Source organism: Apodemus sylvaticus, chromosome 3, assembly GCF_947179515.1.
Source record: "Apodemus sylvaticus chromosome 3, mApoSyl1.1, whole genome shotgun sequence".
In the NCBI taxonomy this organism is placed as follows: Eukaryota; Metazoa; Chordata; class Mammalia; order Rodentia; family Muridae; genus Apodemus; species Apodemus sylvaticus.
In genome coordinates, this window is record NC_067474.1 from 9,394,671 (window position 1) to 9,418,838 (window position 24,168).

General features: G+C 38.0%; 1 protein-coding gene across 2 annotated transcripts in view; it reads right to left on the reverse strand.

Annotated features, from left to right (window-relative positions):
- C3H8orf34 (chromosome 3 C8orf34 homolog) overlaps window positions 1-24,168 on the reverse strand; it is a 479,559-nt gene that overhangs the window by 24,170 nt on the left and 431,221 nt on the right. For both annotated transcript variants that reach the window (XM_052175408.1, XM_052175406.1), the window contains exon 12: window positions 14,759-14,852. In XM_052175408.1, the coding sequence (XP_052031368.1) occupies window positions 14,759-14,852 (94 nt within the window). The remainder of the gene's footprint in view (window positions 1-14,758; window positions 14,853-24,168) is intronic.

Consider the following 24,168-nt stretch of genomic DNA (forward strand, 5'->3'; position numbering starts at 1 on the left):
GGGGAAATCATTTGAAATGTAAATAAAAATATATCGAATAAAATTTTTTAAAAAAATTAGAACTTAGCTCTGCTGTTTAAAATCCTACCAATTCATACATTAAACAACATGTTCATCATTGAAGGCCTCTCTAACTGCGACACACTCTGGGTAACAGTTCCTTCCTTTGACCACCTTAATATGTTTGTCACAAGAAATGTTATAACTAATGTTGCATATTTTTATTTGTTTATGTCCACGGTAGTAGAGAAAAGAGTGAGTAGATAACTTGACCTCTGTCTGCATTTGCAGGCCACAATGCCCAGCACATGAGAGTGCCTCAGATAAACACACACACACACACACACACACACACACACACACACACTTTTAAGTTCATAATGATGAATGTTTCAAGTTGGTAATCTGGCCTGTACAGCTAAACTCCTGGGATTTATGTTGGAAGATCTTAACTGTTTCTATTTTAGGACAAACATGTCTAAGACTGTATGATTTGTGAAACTGTAGCCAGTTAGTACAGTCAAAGCATCCAGAGAGAATTCTGAAGCAGATAAGCTGCTGTGAATACACTCAAATCTTTTCAATAGCAGAAAATGCAAGGATAAAATCCACAACACTGAGAATAAGCTTTGCTTCTAGGCAGCCTATGCATTCCTTGCATTCGTGAAAATGTATTACATTTGATATCCCAGAGTGTTTTCCCCAAGGCTAAAGCGGGAAGTAAGGTTTTGTTTTGTGTTTTTCTTATTGTCACTATTTTGTAGTTTCAGGCCACACCTAGTGGAAAGATAAGAATATTCCAAGACAAAAAAAAGTGTTTGGTGAAAGGAATAAAGCCATGTGCTATTCATTGCAACTTTGATTTCTTAAAAAACAAAACCAAAATATTGGACCATGTAGCTTTTACTACTTTAGGTAATTCAAGTCCATTAAAGACTGTAGCCCAAAGAATGAGCAAAATAGCATTTCAGTTCTTGCACTTAAATACATCCTTTATTGGATGAGTCTGACAACTGCCCTGTATGAGTTTTAAATAAAGGAATGATGTATTTACAACTTATAATTTATATATTGCTAAGCAATATTAAATTTTTTCTGCTATTCTTAAGACAAGTATATTTAGTGAAATTAAGTTTTATATACTTGTGGTTTGAATATGCTTCGTCCAGGGAGTGGCACTATCAGGAGGTGTGGCCTTCTTAGAGGAAATCTGTCACTGTGGAGATGGGCTTTGAGACCTTCTCCTAGATTCCTGGAAGTCAGTCTCCCATTTGTCTTCTAAAAAAGATACAGAACTCTCAGTTTTTCCAGCATCATGCCTGCCTGGATGTTGCCTGATTCCTGCCTTGATATTCCTATAATAATAGGCTGAACCTCTGAATCTATATGATAACCCCAATTAAATGTCTTATAAGAGTTGCCTTGGTCATGGTGTGTGCTCACAGCAGTAAAACCCTAACTAAGAGGGAAGTTGGGATCATGGACTGGGGTATTGCTCTGATGGATCTGACCATGTTTTTGTTTGGAAGAATGTGGATTTGGGAACTTTGGGTTTGGAAAGCCATAGAACACTTTACATGGGATTGAATGGGTCATCCTAGTAGGAATATAGAGGACAGTTGGGGCTGAAGATATTTTGAACTCTTGACTCAAGAGATTTGAATGTTTTTGTGATATTTTGGTGAAGAACATGTTTGTTTTTCATTATTGTCCAAAGAGGCTGCCTGAGGCTTAAGTGAAGAGATTTAGATTATTTGCTCTGGTAAAGGAAGTCATAAACAGGCTGGTTTGGTATGGTGAGACATACCTTTAATCATAGGAGACAGAGGCAAGTAGAATCCGACTTCAAGGCCAGCCTGGTATAGAGCAAGTTCCAAGTAGAGAAAAGCTTAAGTCCTGGCATTGGTCGTAGACACCTTGGATCCCAGCACTCAAGAGCCAGAGTCATGTAGACAAGGTCAATTTACAGAGTAAGTTCCAGACCAGCCAAGCTTTTGCAGTGAAGGAGTTGGTAAATAGAAAACAGGTGATAATATAATAGAACAAGGGGTAAGGGTCATGTTCCAGCCCCAGAAAGCAACAGAACTCATTAGTTTTGGCTATGTGGCTCTGGCTTTAGAGTCCATAACAGAAGGGACTACTGGAACAATCATGTTGATTAGCTGAAGCTAAGAAATTAGCAGTGATTAAAAAGAGATAAGCATCACTTAGGTGGTATCTTCTGGGAAGTGTTTTCTGAGGGCACAAAGATGCTGTGTTCCAGAGATAGCCAAGGTTGTAACTCAGGCTGTAACTGTGCTTGGTACTGTGTAAGAATCACCCAGAAGGTACTGGTTTTGAAGGAATGAGAGGGTCATGGAAAGCAGCTGAGGCTTGGTGCTGTGAAAGGGCAGGGAAGGCCATTGGTGAAGGTATAGCCTCAGTTGCAGTTGATGGCCCAGAACTGTAGGGGTCATGCACAACTGAGGCTTGACACCATGAGAAAAAGCCTATGCAATATTATTGGTGAAGCCTAGTTACAGTAGAAGACCTCAATGTATTGGAAATGCTACTACTGTTAAATGGTCATGAAGAACAGGAGCAACAGTGGAGTAGAGTTGGCCCAAGCCAGTACTACTGAAGGAGAGCTGGAGATGTGACCCATGCCCTTTGGAGGATCATGCATGGATCCCAGACATTGGAACAAGAAGCTGTAACATTGAAGTTGCCTTGGAGACCCCAAGAAGTCTGTGATACCAGAGCCATGGGATACCTGCAGAGGAAAGCTGCTAATAGGTAGTGGAACCAGCCAAAGAGAATTGTGCTACAGTGAACAAAGATGAAAGGAGGTAGAGATCTGAAAAGTTATTTGATGTCAGAAATAGAGATGCATAGTTTGGAGTTGTCTCCAGTGGGTTTCAGCTGTATTTTCACACAGTATTTCCTCATTGTGATATTTGGAATGGTAATATATATCCTGTGTCATGATATGTTGGACATATGTGATCTGCTATTTGATTTTTATTTTATAGAGGATTACAGTTAAGAAATTACTTGAATCTCAGAATAGAATTTCAACTTTGAACTTTTTTTTTATTTTTTATTCGATATAATTTATTTACATTTCAAATGATTTCCCTTTTCTAGCCCCCCCATTCCCCAAAAGTCCCGTAAGCCCCCTTCTCTTAAAGACTCAGTGAAACTTTGAACTTTTAACATTGTTGAGACTATTATAAAAACTTTTAAAGTTGATTAAATGCATTTTGCATTATTCTATTTTTCTATAGCCTCACATGTTTGAACAAGCCCCTATAGGGTTAGGAAGTAGAATGTGCAGAATGTGGTGATTTAAATATTCTTGGCCCAGGGAAATGCACTATTAGGAGGTATGGCCTTGTTAGAGGAAATGTGTCACTGTGGGGGTGGGTTTTGAGACCTTCCTTCTAACTTCCTGAAATTCAGACTTCTCCTATTTCCTTTCTGAAAATGATGTAGAACTCTCAGTTCTTCCAGAACTGTGCGTGCTTGGACACTGCCCTGCTTCTTGGCTTAATGATAATGGATTGAACTTCTGAATCTGTAAGCTTGCCCTAATTAAATGCTGTCTTTATAAGAGTTGCCTTGTGTGGAAAGCCACTTTATCCAGTGCCATTGTGAGATGGCGCTGGCAGGAAAATTTTAGTCCTGGTAAACAAATCTGGCCCATGCGCAGTACTCAGCACTGGTATGCTATTGAGGTGCACCTTAGTTCTCCTATCACAATGCAACACGCCCCTATGTGAGGGCTGCTGGGCTATATAAGGGCGGCCAAAGACAGGCTCAGGGTCCGTGTTGGAGAAGAAAAGCAAGGTCCTGAATAAAGCGCTGCAGAGAAGAACCTGGTCATGTCGCGTCTTTCCTTGCCAGACGAGATCAGGTGTGACAGCCTTGGTCATGGTGTCTGCTCACAGTAGTAAACCCTAACTAAAACAATACAATTAAAACTTACTGTTAGTTAATTCTTTCTAGGGCCTTAAGGATTAATTTAACATTTCATAATTTGTGAGTCTCCCCACAGATATAGGGAGGATTTTCACATAAAAACATTACATGAGCATTTCTACTCCAAAAATTCCAAAATCTTTTTCATAACAAAAATAGTCCTCAACATTAAGTATTGTAGTAGAGACTTGTAATTGACATTGGAATTGCTTGCTTTGGACAAATAAGTGACTGCAAGTACTTTAATTTATTTTTCTACTGTTTAAAGATCAATTTTAAAATGTTTGCTATCATTATATGCCTACTATGCCAAACTTAGAGAGTATGATGTCTGATGTGATTCAGATATCATGATCTATATAAAAAGGTTTATTTTCTAAACAGCATAGAAAATTTAAAGAAAAAATGTAAGATTAAATTACTACAAAAATTTCTTTAATATAGAAAGCCAGTCTACTAACTGTTTGGTATCCAGTTCTGGCAATTCTCCCTGTGAGAGCTCATCTCAGTAGTTACCTCTACTGCTTTTGTTTTGTTACTTTATCATGATATGCTTTCTTTCTTTCTCGCATTTAAGTTCTTTCACTTACAAATGTTTGTAATGTGAAGATAATTCACATGATCCATAATCACAAAGCACCAAAGTCCTCCATCCTTTAACCCCTTTGCACTAATAATATAATTTTTAGTCCTTACTTTGATGTCACAGTCCTAACATTATAAGTAATGGGTAGCCACTGATGATTTTTCTCCTTAGGTCATAGACCATCCCTCATAGACATCTCTTCTACACCTTTCAATCTTATATCCACTCATTAGTACTTCATCATGGACATGGTGATATAATCACCCATGGAACCCTAATACCCACCACATCTTACACATACTTCAGAGTCAAATCCTGGGAGAGTACTGAGAAAGAAATAACTTAAGTAAGTTAATAGGTTTTTCTTCAAGGTGAAATGCCTAGACACATGGTCAAATCCTGTGACTCAATTTTCTATTCTATACATTTCTGATATAAAGAGTCACAATTAGCCCTTGGCAATGGTATTGAGAGAAGGTCAGAAATGATACACAGGGTTGGGTTGTAACAGCACCAGCACCAGTACCAGTACCACCAGCACCAGCACCAGCACCAGCACCAGCATGAGCACCAGCACCAGCACCAGCACCAGTACCAGCACCAGCACCAGCACCAGCACCAGCACCAGCACCAGCACCAGCCAGAGGATATAAGATCTGGTTTTTTCTCTGTTAGTAATGAGATGAGATGAATGAGCAAGCAGTATTTAGGAACCCAAACTTTCCCATTATTTGGTTGAGAGAGATAAGACTGAGAAGGTTAGTTTTGATGGACTTCTTACAGAAGTGTAGACTAAAGTCAGAGATGGGCATTCTTCAAAGGGGACTTGTACTCAGTATAATCAAATAGAGCTTGCCTCTTCAAAATTAAGTAGTGACTTTATTATGTAGATATTTTAGAAAATTATCAGAAACATTTCCTCCAGTCTAAAATTGGGCAATAATTTCACCATTTAAGCCAGTACTCTTGTTTATTGGTCTATTCATATACAAGTGAATAGTTGATTTGTCCGTGAAAATTTGTCACCACATCAATGACTAAGAAACTCAAATATAGTAATAAGTAGAATTTTTCCTAATGTCATTTTACTAAATTTTATTAAAAACTTACTTTTCCTTTAAATTTTATTTGAAGCTAAGACTCAGACATATGCTATCTGACTTTATACTCCATAGTGAGTTGCTGTGTTCCTACTCTTGATTTTAAAAACATTAGGTCAAGACAAGCAGATAACTCAGCAAAAGCACTAAGTTATGGGCAGTTTTCATTGTGCTTTATCAACATATTTCTGTCTTGTTCAGCTGCACCCTTGAAAATAAGTACTTTCACTATGTAGGAGACTGTGACCAGAACATCCTATCAGGCACAGAGAACAGAATGAGTTTAGAATTCCAGATGACTATCCTTAGACAGTTATCACAATTAAACTTCTATGGATACTCAGAGAACACATTTTTGTGGTCTTCCATGTCTTTCCTCAAATAAATTTCTTCTGTGAGAAAACGCATACATCTAGAATATTGTACAGGTCTGTGGTGGCACACTCCCTTAGTCAGGAAGCAGAGACAGGCAGATCTCTGTAAAGTCATGGCCAGCCTGGTCTATAGAGCTACAGAGTTTGGTAGTCTAAGTTACACAGAGGAACCTGTCCTGAAAACCATGAGAAACAAAATAAAAACAAAAACAAACAAACAAACAAACCAAAACCACACCAAAACAAAAAAGAATAAAAACAAAAATTCCACAGGAGTAATAGTTGTTAATACCAGATCCCTGAAGCAGTTAGAAGAATTGGAACAAAAATGGGGGGTGGGGGGATAAATAAAGAACAGGATGAAAAGAAGGAATTGAAGAGGGAGACAGAGACAGAGACAGAGAGAGAGAAGAAGTCAATTAAAAAAAGAGAAAAAGAAAAAGAGAAAGAAGTAAATTTAGTGAATGTGATTTCCATAGCAAGACATTTGCAAAGCTCTATGTCCTTCAGGAGAGATCTGATATGGCCCTATGTCTTGCTTTGCTTGACTTACAGACACCATATAAGCAGAGCTAAAAATGGTTAATGTTTTCATGGCATGTGATGCATTACTGTTCACATTAACAATTCTTGACCTCCATAAGGGATCTATAAACTTTTGGAGGTTTGGCCTAGGTGGCCGAAGATGCTCACTAGAGATTGGCCACAGAAGGTTATATTCATCCTCTGGATCTCTGCTTCCTGTTTGTAAGGATGGGAACAGCTGTCCTCTGACACACATGCTACATCACATTAAAAGCTTAGGTTGTAACATTGCTCCAACAGTTATAAAACTGTAACTGGTAAACTTGTTATACCTCATAAACATGGTAGCTCTATATCATTTCCTCTATATATGTCTTACCTAAGCAAGTAACTGTAGGAAAATAATTAATAAGGCATACAGCCCTGTGCCATAGACTATGTAATGGTGTGAGTTCTGTGCTCCTGCCCTGCATCTAAATACCCAGTAAAGCATGATTCGTAAATTAAAATAGTTAACCAAATATATTTATGTATAAGAAACTTTAAGCCTCTGAAGTAAGAAATCAAAGAAAGTCTCAGAAGGTGGAAAGATCTCCCATGTTCATGGTTTGGCAGGATCAATCCATGTAAAAATGGCCGTCTTGCCAAAAGCAATCTACATATTCAATGCAATCCCCATCAAAATCCCAAGTCAATTCTTCATAGATCTAGAAATTTCAATTCTCAAATTCATCTGAAATAACAAAAAATTCAGGATAGCAAAAACTATTCTCCACAACAAAAGATCTTCTGGTGGAATCACCATCCCTGACCTCAAGCTCTACTACAGAGCAGTAGTAATAAAAACTGTTTGGTACTGGTATACAGATAGGCAGGAAGATCAATGGAATAGAGTTGAAGATTCAGAAATGAACCCACACAGGTATGGTCACTTGATATTTGACAGAGGAGCTAAAAACATCCAGTGGAAAAAAGACAGCATTTTTTTTATTCGATATATTTTTTATTTACATTTCAAATGATTTCCCCTTTCCTAGCCCCCCACTCCCAGAAAGTCCTGTAAGGCCCCTTCTCTCCCCCTGTCCTCCCACCCACCCCTTCCCACTTCCCCGTTCTGGTTTTGCTGAATACTGCTTCACTGAGTCTTTCCAGAACAAGGGGCCACTCTTCCTTTCTTCTTGTACCTCATTTGATGTGTAGATTATGTTTTGGGTATTCCAGGTTTCTAGGATAATATCCACTTATTAGTGAGTGCATACCATGATTCACCTTTTGAGACTGGGTTACCTCACTTAGTATGATGTTCTCCAGCTCCATCCATTTGCCTAAGAATTTCATGAATTCATTGTTTCTAAGGGCTGAATAGTACTCCATTGTGTAGATATACCACATTTTTTGCATCCACTCTTCTGTTGAGGGATACCTGGGTTCTCTCCAGCATCTGGCAATTATAAATAGGGCTGCTATGAACATAGTAGAGCATGTATCCTTATTACATGGTGGGGAATCCTCTGGGTATATGCCCAGGAGTGGTATAGCAGGATCTTCTGGAAGTGAGGTGCCCAGTTTTTGGAGGAACCGCCAGACTGATTTCCAGAGTGATTGTACCAATTTGCAACCCCACCAGCAGTGGAGGAGTGTTCCTCTTTCTCCACACCCTCTCCAACACCTGCTATCGCCTGAATTTTTAATCTTAGCCATTCTGACTGGTGTAAGGTGAAATTGGAGATCTGCATGCAGAAAAATGCAAATTGACCCATTCTTATCTCCTTGCACAAAGCTTGTACAACGATCAAGGATCTACACATAAACCCAGACACACTGAAGCTTATAGAGGAGAAAGTGGGAATGAATCTTGAAGACATGGGAACAGGGGAAATGTTCCTTAATAGAACACCAGTTGCTTATGCTATGAGAACAAGAATTGACAAATGGGACCTCATAAAACTGCAAAGCTTCTATAAGGCAAAGGACATAGTCAATAAGACAAAATGGCAACCAACAAATTGGAAAAAGAACTTTACCAACCCTACATATGAGAGAGGGCTAATATCCAATGTATACAAAGAACTCAAGAAGTTAGTCTCCAGAGAGTCAAATGACCCTATTAAAAATGGGCTGCAGAGCTAAACAGGGAATTCTCAACTGAGGAAACTTGAATGGCTCTAAAGCACTTAAAGAAATGTTTAGCATCCTTAGTTATCAGGGAAATGCAAATTAAAACAACACTGAGATTCCACCATATACCAGTCAGAATGACTAAGATGAAAAACTCAGGGGAGAGAAGATGCTGGAGAGGATATGGGGAAAAAAACCCAATACTTCTCCATTGTTGGTGGGATTGTAAGCTGGTAAAACCATTCTGGAAATCAGTTTGGTGATTCCTCAGAAAATTAGACATAGTACTACCAGCGGACCCAGCTATACCATTTCTGAGCATATGCCCAGAAGACGTTCCTACATGTAATAAGGACACATGCTCCACTATGTTCATAGCTGCCTTATTTATAATAACCAGAAGATGGAAAGAATCCAGATGTCCCTCAACAGAGAAATGGATACAGAAACTATGGCATATATACACAATGGAGTACTATTCAGCTATTAAAAACAATGAACTCATGAAATTCTTAGGTAAATGGATGGAACTAGAAAGTGTCATACTAAGTGAGGCAACCCAATCACAAAATAACGCACATGGTATGCACTCACTAATAAGAGGATGTTAGCCCAAAAACTCAAAATAAACAAGTTATAATTCACCCAGCACAGGAAACTCAAGAAGAAGGAGAACTTAAATGAGGGTCCTTTGGTTCCTCTGAGAAAGGGAACAAAATACTCACAGGAGCAATAAAGGAGACAAGGTGTGGAGCAGAGATTGAAGTAAAGGCCACCCAGAGACTGCCATACCTGGGAATTCATCCTATAACTATAAACAGTCAACAAACCCCGACACTACTATGGATGACAAGAAGTGCATACCAAAAGGAGCATGCCATGGTTGTCTCCAGAGGGGCCCTGCCAGAGCCTTACAAATACAGAGGCAGATGCTAGCAGCCAACTATTGGACTGGGCATCGGGTTCACAATGGAGGAGCTGAAGGATGGCCCAGAGTAGCTGAAGAGGTTTACAGCCCCATGGAAAGAACAATGATTTTGGCCCCCCAGACACCCCAAGACTCCTAAGGACTGAACCAAGCGGCACACATGGTTCCAGCCAAAAATGTGGCAGAGGAATGTCTTGATGGGCATCAGTGTGAGGAATGGTCCTTGGTCACGTAAAGGCTTAACTAAGGCCCCAACAAAGGGAAACCGAGGGGGGGAGGTGGGAGTGTGTCCAGTAGAGGAGCATATATGTGGAGGCAGGGGGAGGGAGGAAGGGTAGGAGTTGGGGGTCTTAGGGGAGGGGGGAAATCTGGAAAGGTTTTACCATTGGCAATGTAAATGAAGATGATATTCAAGAAAAAAAAGAAAAAAAAGAAACTACCAATTACATAATGCCAATTTACAGTGATAAAGTATTATCCCAATATTTCTAACCTCTTCAAAATACCAGAAATACATCTGAAGCCATCTGGATACCGACATCTCCCTCCCTCTCTACTCACGTGGTCTACCAAGCCTCTCTCTCTTCTCACCTCACTTCTCTTAGCTCCTCCTCCTCTCTCCCCTCCAATAACTGGCCTCTCACTACCTCAATATGAATGGATAAGAAATATCTTGCAACATGTAAGGATAAGCAATTGTGGACTAAAGGCCTGTAAACTATGTGTAGAATAAAATATACTTGTTACTCTCTTGAGGTCTTTCTTTATCTCACCATGACATGAAGGTAAGTACTGTGATTCATGTTACTATATGTCGAACTGTTATCTAACCTGCTGAAAAGAGCTTCAGTTGTCAATTCCAAAAATAATGTAGTAAGAAGTTAAGCAAGTGATATGTTGCAAAACAAAAAACTTGGGTCAACAAATAAAGCAAATAATAGAAACTATCCCCAGAGAAGTCTATATGACAGGCAATCAAAATAAGACTTAATAATGAATTATTATAAATACATTTGGATAATTATGAAAGTGATGTCAAGATTACAGAAATTATGAGAAAGATGTCTTGATAAATACAAACCATCATTAAAGAGATGTGAATTATAAAAGACAAGAAGACAAAAAATTGAAGTTGAAATGCGTATTCATTGAAGTGGGGCTCAATATCAGAGCTGAGCAGACATAAAAATAATTAAAGAGTTTTAAAATAGGGCAATTGAGATTATCCATTAGAAAGAAGAGAAACATAATATAACATGAGTACTGAGAAACAAAAACATTAAAGAAAAAGACAAGGTAAAAGTACCTTAGAGATTCTTGAATCACTGGCAAGAATGTATATTTTGGAGTCTCCAAGAGAGACATAGAGATAAGGGCAGAGTTTTTGAATGAGTAATGGTAAAACAAAAACAAAAAAATCCTTGCTAGATTAAAGAACCAGTAATTTAGATAACACGAAACTCTAAGATATTCATACCTGTATAGAGTTTGTCAAAAGACAAAACACAAGGGACCATACTGGAAGTAGCTAGAGAAAAAAAAATCACACCATCTATAAAGGGTCCCCAGTGAGACCAGCATCTAACTTCTCCACAGGAAGCCAAAGGGCAGAAGACAGCACAGGGCAGTGCCTCAAATGCAGAGCAGTGTTGGTGGTTTGCTTACAGGAGGAAGAGTGTAGAACATCACCAAATAAGTTAGCAGCAACTTCACATTGGTGGAATTAGAAATCATGGCTGTGTGAATCATACTAAATGATTTATTTAGTATTTTCTAAATATCCACATTTTCTGACATCCTCAGCCTTTCACCATGCTTGTCTGGGTTTCTTTTGTATCCTCAAACAGTTGACCCATATGGTCCTGTTCCCTTGCATTCTGATGAGGCCATTTCTACTTTTTCCCCTCATATTTGCCCTTGTGTTTCTGTGACTTTTTACCGAGTCTGTAAATCTTGTCTAAGAGCTTATCTACAAAGAGTTGATTTTTCAAATCTTTATGATCTATAAATATTGCAGTTCTTACATTTACCTAGGATAAGGACCAGTGAATTTTAATGAGAAAGACCAATTTCTACAGCAATTTAAGTTACAAACAATATAGGGAGTTCCTCTATAAACTTGTTTAGTTGAGACCTGAACATTAGTCTTCATATGGATAACTGCATTTTCAACTAAAGCCCATGGAGAAAAAACTTCCTGGCTTTCTCCACATCCACAGATCACAGATTATTCATATTGTGGCAACTCCTCAGGTGCTAGGCTTTGTACAGTAGAACCTCCCTAATGTTACAGTGTGTTTCTATGATTTTTAGACCATAGAACCTCAATACTGACTCCCTCTGCGTTCCTAGAACCTTGAGTCGTTTCTGGCATCTCAGTGCATTATTGCATAGCTAGCTTCACGCTATAGTTCTGATCCTTGCTTGTTTTCTGAGACAGTGTCTGGCTGTGTATTCCAGCCTGGCCACAAACTCAGAATCCTGTTGTGGCAGCCTCTAGGGTGCTGCGATCACAGCTGTGAGCCACATGGCTAGCTGGTACTTGTTTATTTTGGACATATATTATTTTCTTGATTTCCTCGGACATTTTTTTCTTTTTTCTGCATTTGCTTTTAATTCTTAGTTTGTGGTGTTAAAGATGGAACTTAGGTTTCATGCATTCTAAGTGAAGCCTGCTTGTAGAACTATTCTACACCAAGATCACTTAATATCCACACACAAACACTTTTTTTAAAAAATGGAAGATGTAGTTAAAGAATGCTGACTAATATTTAAACCTGGACTTTATAAACTTCAATGTGGAGGGCTTTCACTTGTTTCTGTCTATAGCCACTCCATCCAAGATTGCTCTTTCTTCCTCTCTCTCATGGATTATATTCCAAATTGACTTCTACCTCTGAGAAAGAAAAGGTTTAGAGAAGTGAGGATAAACACAAAAGCAATGCTAAAAGCAACAACTTCTCATTCATTTAACTTTTCTTTGCAATACCTTCCACTTTTTGTTTTAGAATAAGCAAAAAATTTAAAACTAAATAACCAAGGAATTATTAAAACGCAAAAAAACAGAATCCTATGCAATGCACAGAGCTTCTGATTCAACATTCTGAAGAACTGTGGTAGATCTAGACATCTGGAGTTAATTTACTTAGTGGCTTTGGATTATAATCTGAGAGTTCCAAACATACATGTGCACTGTAGACATGAGTTTGTTTACACTGTAGCTTAGAGTTTGTTAGTAAAAGATAATAAAGAGGAAATCTCCCTAACGAAGTACTCTGCTTGCTTAGAATCAAAACATAAAAAGATTTCCCTTCAGTTGTTCCAAAGAAGCTTTCTAACAGGTGCACATTTAAAAACACAAACAAACAAACAAGCTATTTGAACTAAAATCCTGTTTTAAAGCAATGCAATTAGAAATATGTATCCGCTGCAAAGATCCTGAGATTTTTTTGGAAAATTCCTTTCATGATGGGTTTGTCCCTAGAGAAATTAAGATTTATAACACTACCTAGGTATTATTTATACAACACTGACTCAAGAAACAGGATTTACTGCTGGGGAGATGGACTTTGTCCCTTGCACATTTGTAAGTTCCCAGGATATAATACTGTAAACTCTGAGTAAGACGCTCAGTTCACACAGACTTACACCATTTATTTCCTTTCCCTGAGAAAGTAGATGCAGGTGATGTAGCTGTGAGTTGCCAGCTGTTGCACAAACCACATGCATGGAATGTGAGTAGACAAGATGCCAGAGCTTCAGGAGCTCCAACTTGCGCACATCCTAACACCTGGCTATTGGAAGCCACTCTTGAAAATATTTGCCTGTCCATGCTTTAGTTCAGCTACAGTGCAGGCTAACATCCCATTTTCAGATGGCCCTTATTACCACCTAATTATGTCCAATCCTGATTTTACTCCAAACAATTTGCCATTGTTAAGGGTCACCTCTTTGAACAGCATTGCTGAGAACAAGTATTTGGTCTTAGGTCTGATTACAAGAATTAAGAAATGGCCTTCTTTAGAATGACAACTCAGTAAAATCCACAAATAAAACCATATATCCAATATTACATTTGCAGTGCCACTATGTACAATATTCATAATAATACTATTGTTACTTTTTTAAATGTGAATTTTCCTTATTAAACAAGCTGGAAAGCACCAAAGTCCCCTATCATTCATTAAGTCAGTGATTCATTCTGAGTCACACTTCTCATGCTTGTGGAGGCTTGTTAAGTTTTTAAATAAGATAAAGAAAGTATTAATTTTCACTTTATGAGAAAAAGAGAAAATTCTAATTTATTGTCAGATGTTTTAGAAAATTATATGTGAAAAATGCAACATGTATTAAATGTCCAAACTTGAAGAATGTTCTGAGGATTTTAATCTCCTTGGCTTCGTAGTCATCTTAAAAATGGTCATAAGCATGAGTTTCAGGAAAGGACAGAAGCCTGCCCCGGGGATCACTTATAATACACTGTCATATACTAAATATTCAGGGTTTAGTTCATTAGCACAGTCACACAGATGCATCTAATAAATGGCATTCTATAAGAATGTTGGTTTGGCCAAAGTCAGGCACCTTCATTCGATTTGATAGCTAAACTAAAATCATACATGTAGTCGGACTATGTAATACTTGCAACAGTTGTTTGTGGTTTTTAATTCAAATTTTATAAAGGTTTCAAAAGAATTGAATGCACTTGACTGAATACAGCAATAATGTGTGAGCCGTTATCCCATAATATGTATGGTCAGTCCACAGGGAAGTGCGGGTTAACATGTGTGTGCCTATTTTTTCTATGCATGTCCCAGGTTGTTTGTAATCACTTCAGATTTAGAAATTTCCCTCTTAAATACTCCATGCTGCTTGCTCAAGACTATTTTATTAACAATTTAATTTATAAGTGTAATTCTCATATAACCACCACCCAATTTTATGATAAGTTTAAAATATTCAAATACTACCAAGTCATCATTAACATTATCTTGCAAAATTCATCGGAGATTTTTAGCTCAACATTCATCTGTTGGTATCAAAAAAATCAATTCATATTTCAATAGTTAGCTTATCACCCTCTCTATGACAGTTTGGATACCACTGAACCAATGCTGTTGCGGAGTTGTTTAAAAGTCATTTGCCACAGAACCTGGGATCTACTCACGTTTGTCTTGCTCTGCTTCAATTCCTTCACTTTCTGTGTCACTTGGTAAGAGCCATGGCTGATGCACAACCTGCAATTGCTTCAAGGACTCATCCTGCAAAAGAAAAGATTATCTTAGACTAAAGTTTAGGCTGATATCACAGTCACCAATGAGGCTGAGCAGTTCAGTTTCCATTAAGTCCATGTTCAAAAGCCCTAAAGACCTTCCCCACAGCAGGGGAATAATTGAAGCTTAAATTCCTTTTCATGTCATATTTATGAATCTCTTAACCCTAAAGTCATTTTACATTCTTCTTTGGCAATATTTAGGCAGTAAGAATTAAATCTATACTATAATCCTTCTGAGGAAATGTTTTATATAAATGCTCTTGGAAATAACATCACAAAATGCACAAGATAAAGAACAGAGATTAGTATGATTGACACTTGCTTTCTGCCTGTACTCCCTCAGTATCTTCTCCCTGCCTTCTCTCCCTTCCTGCTGCCTTATGTCTTTGGTCTCACTCTCCTGAGCTGAAGGGATTCCACTGTGTAATTTCATGAGTATGCCGCCGGTACTACAGATACAAATGACCACACTCACCTTCAACTTTTTCTGTTAAAATATTTCATATATGCATCTTTGCCCTGTTCTTTCCTTTCTGTTGATGCACATCCATATACCACCATTTCTCACTTTGTCTGCACTAAACAACATCTATGAAATTTCAAGGACCAACTTTCTTATGTTTTCTAGGTCTCCTCTTAAGTCATTCTGGGAGAGATTTTAAAGAAGTTGTATGTTACAAAAGGCAAAGCACTTTCTGGTTGCTACTTCAGGAGCTACCAGGGGCATCAAAGCCAAAGGAAGAAAGCTGAATAGTGGTTGACAGACATGAAGGGAGGGGAGTTATAACTTAGTGGATATAGAGTTTGATGAAGTTCATTTTTTAAAAAATGGGTTTCAAATTTTTTTATTCGATATATTTTTTATTTACATTTCAAATGATTTCCCCTTTTCTAGCCCCCCACTCCCCGAAAGTCCCATAAGCCCCCTTCCCTCCCCCTGTTTTCCCACCCACTCCTTCCCACTTCCCTGTTCTGGTTTTGCCAAATACTGCTTCACTGAGTCTTTCCAGAACAAGGGGCCACTCCTCCTTTCTTCTTGTACCTCATTTGATGTGTGGATTATGTTTTGGGTAATCCAATTTTCTAGGTTAATATCCACTTATTAGTGAGTGCATACCATGATTCACCTTTTGAGTCTAGGTTACCTCACTTAGTATGATGTTCTCTAGCTCCATCCATTTGCCTAAGAATTTCATGAATTCATTGTTTCTAATGACTGAATAGTACTCCATTGTGTAGATATACCACATTTTTTGCATCCACTCTTCTGTTGAGGGATACCTGGGTTCTTTCCAGCATCTGGCAATTATAAATAGGGCTGCTATGAACATAGTAGAGCATGTATCCTTATTACATGCAAAATTCAAATTTTGAAATTTTACTAGAGTGAACCAGAACTCCAAATATACACCCTTAAACATTAAAACTATGTCCATCAGAGAAACAATCCACTGCTGGTGGGATTGCAAGCTAGTACAACCACTCTGGAAACCAGTTTGGCAGTTCCTCAGAAAATTGGGAATAATACTACCTGAGAACCCAGCTATACCACTCCTGGGCATATACCCAGAAGATTCTCCAACATGTAATAAGAACACATGTTCCACTATGTTCATAGCAGCCTTATTTATAATAGCCAGAAGCTGAAAAGAACCCAGATGTCCCCCTCAACGGAGGAATGGATACAGAAAATGTGGTATATTTACACAATGGAATACTACTCAGCTATTAAAAACAATGAATTCATGAAATTCTTAGGCAATTAGGTGGAACAGGAAAATATCATCCTGATAACCCAATCACAAAAGAACACGCAAAGTATGCGCTCTCTGCTAAGTGAATATTAGCCCAGAAGCTTGGAATACCCCAGACACAATTCACAGATCAAATGAAGCTCAAGAAGAAGGAAGAACAAAGAATGGATACTCTGGTCCTTCTTAGAAGGGGGAACAAAATACCCACAGAAGGAGATACAGAGACAAAGTGTGGAGTAGAGTGAGGGAAAGACCATCCAGAGACTGCCCTACCTAGGGATCCATTCCATATACAGTTACAAAACCCAGACACTATTGTGGATGCCCACAAGTGCTTGCTGACTGGAGCCTGATATTGCTGTCATCTGGGAGGCTCTGCTAGTGCATGGCAAATATAGAGGGGGACACTCTCAGCCAGGCGTTGAACTGAGCACAGGGTCTCTAATGGAGGAGCTAGAGAAAGGACCCAAGGAGCTGAAGGGATTTGCAGCACCATAAGAGGAACACTAAGATGAGCCACCCTGTACTCCCAGAGCTCCCAGGGGCTAAACCATAAACCAAAGAGTACACATGGGGGACCCATGGCTCCAGATATGTCAGCAGCAGAGGATGGCCTCGTTGGACATCAAGGGGAGAAGCCCTTGGTCCTGGAAAAGCTCAATGCTGCAGTATAGGGGAATACTAGGACAGGGAAGCAGGAGTGGGTTGATTGGGGAACAGGGGAGGCAAGATGGGTTATGGAATTTTCATGGTGGGGGGAAACCAAGAAGGGGAACAACATTTGAAATGCAAATAAAGAAGATATCTAATAAAAAAAAAGAAGTTGTATGATGGAATTGTTTCTGTGCGTATAATTTTTGGTTGTTGTTTGGGGCTGTCTCATTGATCTGTGGGTAAAATCGGGTTCAAGTTGGATTCTGATCCCTACTGTTTCCTTTCCACTTCTATTCTGTTGTCTATAATTATCTGGTAGCTCCTCACCATTGCCATAAATTGAAATCTAACACAATGTTTAACACTGAACTTCCTTATCTCTCTTCTACAAGAAAACATGTTTGCAGGGCTCAATTATTATCTAAATTGAGAGTTTTCCCTTACCCTACATGGTGAGTTACTTCTCAATTTCTTTATACACTTAATGAATCAATATACAGTTACTATGTAGTAAGTACCCGGTCATATTTTTCTTGTCTCAGCAATAACATGGACTCCGTAAAAACACAGAGAGACTTTGGCAACTGGTGAAGAGTATAGGCCACAAACTAGGGCCTCTAAAAGTAGGCACTTATGTAGGAGAAAATAAGACACAAGAGGAAGACCATTAGGAGCAAAAGAGCTTGAGAGTGTAAATTCATCCTTAAAACCCAGAAACAATATTTTTATATACAAAAATATTTTTACATATTTTAGTAAAAATACTCCTTACTAAAAAGTAAAGATCAATAACATCTGTCAGTTCAACCACTTGACCTCTAAAATTCATTTATTATTTTCTCTATTTCTGCTCCTTTTTTCCCCCTGTAGCTTAGGATACTTTGTTTTCTGTTGTTCTGAAAAACACCAACAATATGAAACCTAATTTCCATACTTCTAAGAAACTTGGAATACAGACATTAAATAGAAGTTTTGGTTATTATAGCTCCCATGTGTGAGAAATACACTATACACAAACCTTTGATTTGATGGTAAATTCCTGAGGTGTTCAGTCCTTGTGTAGACTTTTTCAAATCATATTCTTTTCCAGGAGATATGATGAATGGTAAAACATTTCAAAGCAGCTAACTAGTGCTGTGTAACATTATAGTAAATACATGATATTACATATTCGTTGAAACTGAACAGGCTGTATGCCACAGTGAGCTTTGTTATGTGCTCTAGTACAAAAGATCAGGGAACCTAAGGATGGTCAAAAGATTATCAAAGTATGTAAATGCATTAACGGTAAATGAAGCACTCACATTTAAAGGGGTGGAAAATAAAATGTTGACCATGTAATTCTGGAGGTTTGTGGAGTATGTAAAATCAGAGTCTTAATGCACAGCATAGTGGGACTCTATTTTAATGGATAAGTTTATTTTAGACTTATATCAGAGTTGGATTATTAATTTCATTATAAAAAATAGCTTGATTTGTTTTTTGTACCAGCAACTCTTAAAAACACTTTGGACTGAAATGTAAATTCCATATCAAATGAGAGACAGGCTCCTCTGTGAAATGTCTTTGCCCTAGGATGAGAAATCCTGACTAGTCAAAGACCCTCGCGTGTTCTCTTCTGTATTAGTTACCTTTCCTACAGCTGTGGAAACATACTGCACAGAAGAAACTTATGGAGAAATAGTTTACTTTGCTGTATGGTTTTAGTCCATTATGGTGGTAAAGAAATAGCAGAGCCTTTTGATAGTAGTAGCCCACAACAGTGCATGTTCATGTGGTAATAGACCTGAAAGCAAAATGAGCAGACTACAGCCACAAATGGGGGCAGCCTTCAAAAGCCACCTCAGTGTCCTGCTTTCCTGACAAAAGCCCTACAGCTTAATGACCACAGATTTAAAAAAGCAACCAATTCCATACAAAACATTCAAATCATGTGTCTATGGACATCCAGATTTGAACTTCACCACACTTTTTTTTGAGACAGGGTTTCTCTGTGTAGCGCTGGCTGTCCTGGAACTCACTTTGTAGACCAGGCTGACCTCAAACTCAGAAATCCTCCTGCCTTTGCCTCCCAGAATGCTGGGATTGCCGGCGTGTGCCACCACCGCCTGGCTTTCACCACACTCTTAATGCTGATAGAGAAAGAGAAGGTATTGAGTTTGATAAAATGTCTGGTGCTTCACAAGTAGGTCACATCCAGGTACCGACTCTTCAGAACGTTGAAAGGGAAAGATTGTAGATGAGTTTTCTAAAGGAAATTTAGCACCAAACAAAGGTATTTAATCTTGGAATGTTTAACTTATATGTAAATGGATATTTATTCTTAGGATTTAATTTAATTTTTAAGTTCTTGTCAACCATGAGATTTGGTTTTGCAGAGCTGACCAAAGAAACTGTACAAATATGAAAACATTGCATTTAGGGGCTTGAAAATTCTCTCTCTCTTTCTCTCTCTTTCTCACTTTCTCCCTCCCCCCTCTCTCTCCCTCCCTCTCTTTGTTCCTCCCTCCCTCTACCTTTCCCTCCTTCTTCCCCCTCTCTTTGTGTGTGTGTGGGGGGGGGTGTAGAAACACAATTACAGGATGGTTCATGTATCAAAGAAGGAAAATCACAATCCTAAAAATTCTCAAAACGTATTGTGCAGTCTTCTGTTTTTACACAAGGAAAAATGAAAGATGATTTTAGGTTTCTAAAGAGAAATCAAAGGTTCGAGCTCCTCAACTAAAACACAGTATAAAATAATCAAGGAAAACAATGTTAGTTAATCTAGAAAAGTGTTTTTGTTATTTAGCTTCTTGTCCCAAATATTAAAATCCATTTTATAAGAAAGGATATGACTAATAAGGCATAAGCTTTGTTATTTTTCCCACAATGGTTCAAGATATTAAGCCATGTAACCAACTGGCTTCCTTGCCTTGCTCCTGAAGAAAGAAGCTCGAGCTGGCCTGGGTTTTACTGCAAGTGGGAGACGGCAGAGGAGGAACTCAGTGGACTCTGTGGAGAACTTTACACTGTTGACGCGGAATCTTGAAGACAGGGCAAGTATCACTAAGAGAGAATTTCATTGTGGTACTTTAGCTGTCTCTCAACTAGAGCTAGAAATAGAAGCCCCCAGTTTGCCTCCCTCTGATCAACAAGAGCAGTGCATGTCTGAAACTCACCTATCAGCCTGCATATAATTCTTTGTGATAGGGTCAAGATCTTAAAGTCTTGAACAGTTTTCAAAAACAAGATCTGATATGTTCCTTCTCACCAAGTTTACTCAAGAAACTGAAGTTATTAAGCTATATTTCAGGATAGCACAAATGTTTCCATATTACTAAAAGCAAGCTCTCAGGGCTGCTTTTAGAAGAAATACCATTCATCGTTTTAAAAACATTTTTTGCCCTAAGTATAACAAATACCCAGGGACCTGGGTTGTGGGCACTAGTGACATGGAGAGCTTGGAGAACAGCTACTAGTCTTGAATCAACATTTCCTTCTCTCTGCTTACAGAGTAAGAGCTTTATAAGCTAGCAATATTGTTATTTCATATGCATAACTTATTTTTGGATTCTCAACCTGCTATAAATCACTGATTTATGTCCCATCTAACCATAGAAGTTCAGATTATGTGGAGGAAAACAGTGTTCCTTTGTGGAAAATGTTTTAATTCTAAATTAACAATTTCTTCCCATTGGATATGAACATGTAAATAACATACTGACAGTGGTTTCATTTATTTTCAAACGTTCTTCTTTAGTTTCCTGTGAACTCTCAAGCCATAGAATCCCTCTAAATAGATGATCTGTGGAGTATGGTGCACATAATAAGCAAGTTAGCTCAGTGGATAGTGGCATTTATCATCAAACCTGATGATGGTGTAAAAAAAATTTAGTCGGCTCCAGATACATTTCATAGACTGCTTCAAGTGACAAAGAATTAATTCTTTACTTCTATTAACGTAGAATTTCCTCTAAGTCCTTTACACATTTAGTTGGCAGTGTTAATAATACTGCCTTTTAGCACTTGTTAACAAATTATCTCACAATTACTCTGAAATCATTAGTTTCTTTTTTATGAATGATGTTTCCATGATCCAATTTTTTGAGAACCACAAAAAGCAATTGAAATATAAGAATACAGAATTAACTAAGTGCATGAGCTGTAAGTTTTAATGAATAGGTCCTGAGAAAAAAGAAAACATTATAAGTAAATTTAAAAATTATGATGAATGGTCAAAAAGGAAGGAAAAGCACAAACTGATTCAAACTACTTCAGAAAATTTAGCCATCGGTCCTATTTTCTTTTCTGTGTTGAGGATTAGAAGAGCCTATCACTGCACTAGGAAAGCCTTTCTACTTGATGACTTCCTCCCCAGAGAACAGAACAAAGCATTATTATAATCCATGAAAAATTAGTCATTTCCCAGCATTTTCTTCTGGGCACTTACTTCTGTGGCTACATGAGTCATTTAGACATCAACTATGTCACACTATGTAATTTGTAAAACATAGTAACACCACAAACAATTCTTGTCTACATAGGCGCAAACCATGTCCATTGTAAATATGATTGTTAGCCTGTAGAGATGTATTTAATTTGGCCAATTTTTCCATCTGTCTACAGTGTCATTTTAACATTCCTCATTTTCTCTTTTATATGTTTGGAGTCTTCTTTTATTGGTCATAACATATAATTTGTTCCATCATTAATTTACTGTTCCTACATATTTGACATGTATTCCTCCATGTGAATTTGTATCTGTGTGCATGGTTGAGTGTGTGTGTGTGTGTGTATGTGTGGCTGAGTGTGTGTGTTCGTGTGTACAAGTGTATGGAGGGTACACATGTGTGGGGAAGGAGCAGAGGACAACCTCAGGTGTGATGACTGATATATCACCTACTATTTTTTTGAGGCAAGGTCTGTTCCTAGTCTGAAGCTCAACAAGTAGGCTAGACTGGCCCATGGGGTCAAGCTTGTCACTGCCTGTCCAGCTATGTGGCTATAAATTTCTTCCTCCACATTTAAGTATTTTGCTTTTTAACATGGATCCCGGGATGGAACTCTTGTTCTTGCACTTACAAGGCAGTCCATTGACTGACTGAGGCTTCTCCTGAGCCAGACTTCTTTTTGTATTTCTATGAGGACTATGAATATGACCTTTTAAAAATTGTTATTTAACAAGGAATGTCAAAATGTCAATTGGCAATGGCAAAAAAGAATTATATTTTGCTAAACCTAATATAATTGTCTAGTTTTCCAAAGACAGCAAACTATGAGAGTGATAATAGTTAATTTGATTTTTCCAAAAGCTAGTGCATCTGAAAAACAAAATGTATATTATTCGTTTTCTATAAGTAAATGTGCCTTTTCCATCTGAAATATAGTTGGAAGCTCATTTACATTGAAGGTCACAGTTCAACCCCAGGTGAGTCAGACAGGCCTCAGTGGGTGTAAGTGATCTGGAGCCCACCACCCTACCCCCCCACCCACCTCCACCCCCCCCCCCACCCCCCCCCCCCCCCCCCGTTGCATAGAATCAGTCCCTCTCTATTTTAGATGATGCAGCTGGCAAACCAAGCCAAAGAGTTGGGAACGTCTTCATATTTCCAGTGCTCTTTCCAGGCTGGCATCCTTAGACGCGACAAAGCTGCCACTTGTCATCCTGAGTGAGTTCACACTGCGTGTGCTGTTGCTGTTCTGTCATCTGGCCTTCACCGCCTTCGTGAAGTCGTGACTGCTTTCTGAAAAGTTTCAGAAACAGCTGCCTCGACTCTATAGTTCTCCCGAGCTTCTTCACTGTTGTGGTGGCTAGCACTTCCTAGATGCCTGTGTCCACCCCGCCACGCCCCGCCAGTCTAGGGCACTTTAAGACTGTGCGTTATGCTCTTTCCACAGTATGCTCTGGGTAATGTGGCATTTTAAGAACATTAGATTCCTTATAAAAATATGACAATAAAGCTTTAAATTTGATAAATTGCTTTTAATTCATTTTATCAGTCACCATTAGTGTTTGATTGTTGAAGTGTTTATATTTGGAAATTATGTCTAACTTATCAGGTAACTCACATGTGAAGACCATGTAATCACTTAAATTTAACTTTCAAAGTTATTTTGAAGATTTGGAAATAGACTCATAAAGTATCTTATTTTTTAGTTGCTAAAAGATCTAAAGACCAAAGACCTAAATGTCAGCTGGGTATGATGGTACATTTCTAATCCGAGGACTTGCAGAGCAGATTCAGGCATATTTCTGTGAGTTCAAAGCCAGCTTGGTGTACATAATAAGTTGCAGGAGAGCCAAGGCCATGCAAAGAGACTTTGTCTCAACCGTTGCTCTCCGAACCCCCAAATCTAAATGATAGACTGAATTAATAGAGTAAAAAGAGATTATATAGAATAATACTAGGCTTATATTACATAGAATAGCATTATATAGAATAATTATTTTAAAAATTATATTGCTATTTAGATGTCAACACAATTGCTTTAATGTCATGTGGTTATAATTCATGTATAATATATGTAAGCAAGCAAGTAAGTAAGTAAATAAATAAATAAATAAATAAATAAATAAGACAAAAAACCCAAGGCCACTGGAAGGAAACAAAACAAAAGAACAGAGAAGTTGATATGTTAAAAATTGTCCAGTTTCACAATAAATGCTAAATATATTAAAGCATCAACAGTATAGTTTATTTGAATTTTAGTCTGTGCTAAATAAAAACAAAAGTTTGCAAGCTCACTTTTTATGTCAGTGCTTCTAACAAATATTTGATTTTTGTTATGTTTGGTGATCTTATAATATGAAACGTAAAGTAAAAGCCCAAATGAAAAAAGAAAAAAAAAAACAGAAAATAAAGACATTTTATATCTCTCATCTTACACAGGTTACAATGGAGATTTTCAACG